This window comes from Ochlerotatus camptorhynchus, unplaced genomic scaffold (assembly GCF_037179485.1).
Source record: "Ochlerotatus camptorhynchus isolate MF236.1 unplaced genomic scaffold, CSIRO-AGI_Acam_v1.1 ptg000077l, whole genome shotgun sequence".
NCBI classification, from domain to species: domain Eukaryota; kingdom Metazoa; phylum Arthropoda; class Insecta; order Diptera; family Culicidae; genus Ochlerotatus; species Ochlerotatus camptorhynchus.
This window is the reverse complement of record NW_027040567.1, coordinates 5,382,485-5,385,630: the sequence shown is the minus strand read 5'-3', so window position 1 is coordinate 5,385,630 and position 3,146 is coordinate 5,382,485. Positions and strand designations below refer to the sequence as shown.

General features: G+C 40.6%; 1 protein-coding gene across 1 annotated transcript; it reads left to right on the top strand.

Moving 5' to 3' along the window:
- Positions 1 to 1,953: 1,953 nt before the first annotated feature.
- LOC135697597 (uncharacterized) lies at positions 1,954 to 2,907 on the top strand. The gene is made up of 2 exons (XM_065217380.1): positions 1,954 to 2,212; positions 2,275 to 2,907. The coding sequence occupies exons 1-2, from the start codon at positions 1,996 to 1,998 to the stop codon at positions 2,526 to 2,528; spliced, it is 471 nt and encodes a 156-aa protein (XP_065073452.1). The 5' UTR covers positions 1,954 to 1,995; the 3' UTR covers positions 2,529 to 2,907.
- Positions 2,908 to 3,146: the final 239 nt, after the last annotated feature.

Here is a 3,146-nt window from a genome sequence, read left to right as displayed (position 1 = left end):
GTTGTTACGGTGTACTTCGTAGAATGGATACTAGCGGCAGTCTTTTAAAATGAATATTTTGCAAAATTGCCAACATCTTTATTAATATAAAAGTTACAGCCAATTATATTTTGAAAAATGAACTAAGTCTGATTGATTTTAAACCAGTTTAAAAAATAACCCAGTATTATTTTCAAATTTAAATATTTTCTCTAATTTATAATATTTTCGCTGATTTTTTGTACAAAATATGACAAGTAAATTCCTTTCAAATGGTGGCTTGGAATGTTGTGTGTATTCGCCCCGTGCTGAGAAATTAACATTTGAAAAGAACGATTTTCATAGGGAAGTATCGTTACTATCACATGATCATTAAGAGATACCAATTCGCCTTATTCTATGCTATGGGTATCTTTTTGATGTTGGGGGTTTGAGAGTTAATGACAGTCCTCTAAATTACGTTCAAGCTACCGGTTATCAACTCTCCGAGTAGAGCCCTGCATAGATCACAGTCCGTCTAGGCCCCCGCTTCATCCAGTCAAAACCGACATCATTATTCACGACAACTGATTAAAATCTCCATCTCTCTTTCGGTTTCCCTCTATTCAGTCTCTGTCGAATATGTGGGCGCGACCACCGGCATATGCTTGTTAAATGGGGGTCGATGTGAACTTTTCGCTCTTTAGGATTGAGTTACCTTTATGGAATTTAGACTTCTTGTTAGTAGTTAATCCTGCATATTGCAATACTTCTTCAAATTCAAATGAAAAGATACTTGGAGAACCCTTGCAGCCCAAGGGGCGAGATGAAAAATACTACAATTATTGTAATTTATGAGCGATTTATCTCCCATTCTCTCCCTCTTGCTAGAAGAAGCTGACATAAAAACCGACGACCGAGCCTGCTCGGACTAATGTTGGTCCCTGACTGATGTTGACAAGATTAGGCCATCGAGACCCGAGGCCAGCCCAAACTCCGACAACGACCCAGCACACGGTCGTCGGTCGGTCGGTGTGGCATTGATTGTGGGGACAAATGATGGGGTAATAGTTGGCTTTATCACGTCACACGGCGAGCCAGGCTGATGAAAATGCACAACGAGCCTTATAAAAATGATAGTTTAGATTACAAATGATTTCAATTAGAGATATTACGGACAAGGACGACGATGGACGGTTGGATGTGGGGTCCCAAGCGTGGCCCTCGGGGTCAGTTTGGCCAGAGAACGATGGTTGGATCTCGGACCAAATGACTTCAGCCAAACAAGCAGACCACGCGTTCGCGTCAATGGGGAATAAATTATGAAAATTTATTACACTTTAAATGCAGAGGAAAAACGCGTCGACGTCCCGAGTTGGACGGTGTGACGTTTACGGTGACTGTGAGTTACGATAACGGTTTATTTATGCGCTGTTGAATTAGTGCGGACATTTATGCGCTCGGTGTAAATGTGGCGATTTGACTGCGTTATGTGCCAGGCGCGATTTACGGTCTTGAAGTGGATATTCGAAATTCAATTTTCTCAGCTCGTAAGCGAAATAAATTTCATTAATTGACAGTGCTAGTTACCACGTTTGGTCGAATGTTAGCTAGATTGTACTTCTGGACGAATCTAATCACACACTGATAGTGAACACTACTTGATGATCTAAAGGCACTCAATACAAATGATTGCATTTGCCGTGTGCTAACGGGAAACAGAAGTAAATATTTGCACAATCAATCGTGCTAATTTTCTACTTATTTCTATTTTGTTCGAGCATCAACAAGTGTTTCCTCACTGCAAGCTGGAAAGGCTCAATGAGCATGATGTCACTGTTCAGCATGAAGGGATCAAAAATGCAATCGAATCTGAGCACCATTTCCTCGGAACTCATCGACACACTTACCATCAGATAAGATAACTACCGGTGGTGCCACTTCAAGCGACTGTATAAAATAAATCTCCAGTCGATTACTGGCTCAGTAGCAATTCCATCATCCACTAAGTCACACAGGTTCCAACCTAAAACGAAAATGTTCAAATTCACCACCTCAGCAATCGTCCTCATCGCCCTGGTCAGTGTGGCCTTGGCTGACGTCGAAGAACCAGCAGGCATCGAATACACACTGAATGTCGTCCAAGACATCGACGCTTACAAAGCAGCCCATCCGGAGCTGGACGTCGTCCCATTGGAAGCCTCCCGAAATGCTCGTCAGCAGATTGTCTACACTCTTGGAAACCGAGTGTCTGGTTTGTAGCAGCTTGATCTGAAATGTTTGCATCAATTAAGAAAATTTGTTTTGAAAACATAGGTGATCGATTGGTAGCAACCAATCAGGATGGCCAATCGTGGTCCACTCTGCAGGATGTGTCGTTGGACTTGAGCTATCCCCAGTCCGGAGTGGGAGCCGTCGTTAGCTACGTGCAGGTGGTGGTGAATCAGAGTTCGAATCAGGGACGCGGCTATGTGGTTTCCGGAGGAATTGGGCAGCGCTATATTCGGCTGGTGATTGAAGCGTACAGCACTAGCTACTTCAACTTCAATGCTCAGATTTATGGACGTTAACTTGGGAATTGGTCATGATTTTGATTTATGATATGTGATACGGTATTTGGGAAAGTTGTGAAAATAAAGCAATTGACATTAGTTATCAAAGGCAAAGCTTTTTCATGAACCCTCCAGATCCTGTATAGATAAGGCTGAATTTGGTCAATTGTATAAGGAATATCCCAGTGAAAGTGAAGCTGCTTTGCACCTGCTGTTGTCTACATTACAATTTTATAGTTTTAAATCTTCTTATTATTTTCTTTTTTCAACAGTCATTTCTTTTGTATTTTTTTCTTTGTCAAATGTTAATCTAGTCAAGGTAGATTGAGAATATAAATGGCAAGTCACTAAATGAATGGAGATGACATTTCCTAAAACTGCGATTTAGTTCTTTTTAATGAAGAAAAACCCGTTTAATGTTTTTTTACCTCAATATGAGATGAACTAGTCAACTGGCTAAAAATCTAAATAATAAAAAACTATAATTAAAAATTGTTTTCCTCAAAACACCCGCGATTTGGACATTACTTAAGGAGATAAACGCGTTTAAAGATTTCAAACCCCAAATCTTTTCTAAAATCTTTTACCGCCTATTTACGGAGATAAGCGCGTTAACATATTTCGAACCCCAAAGGC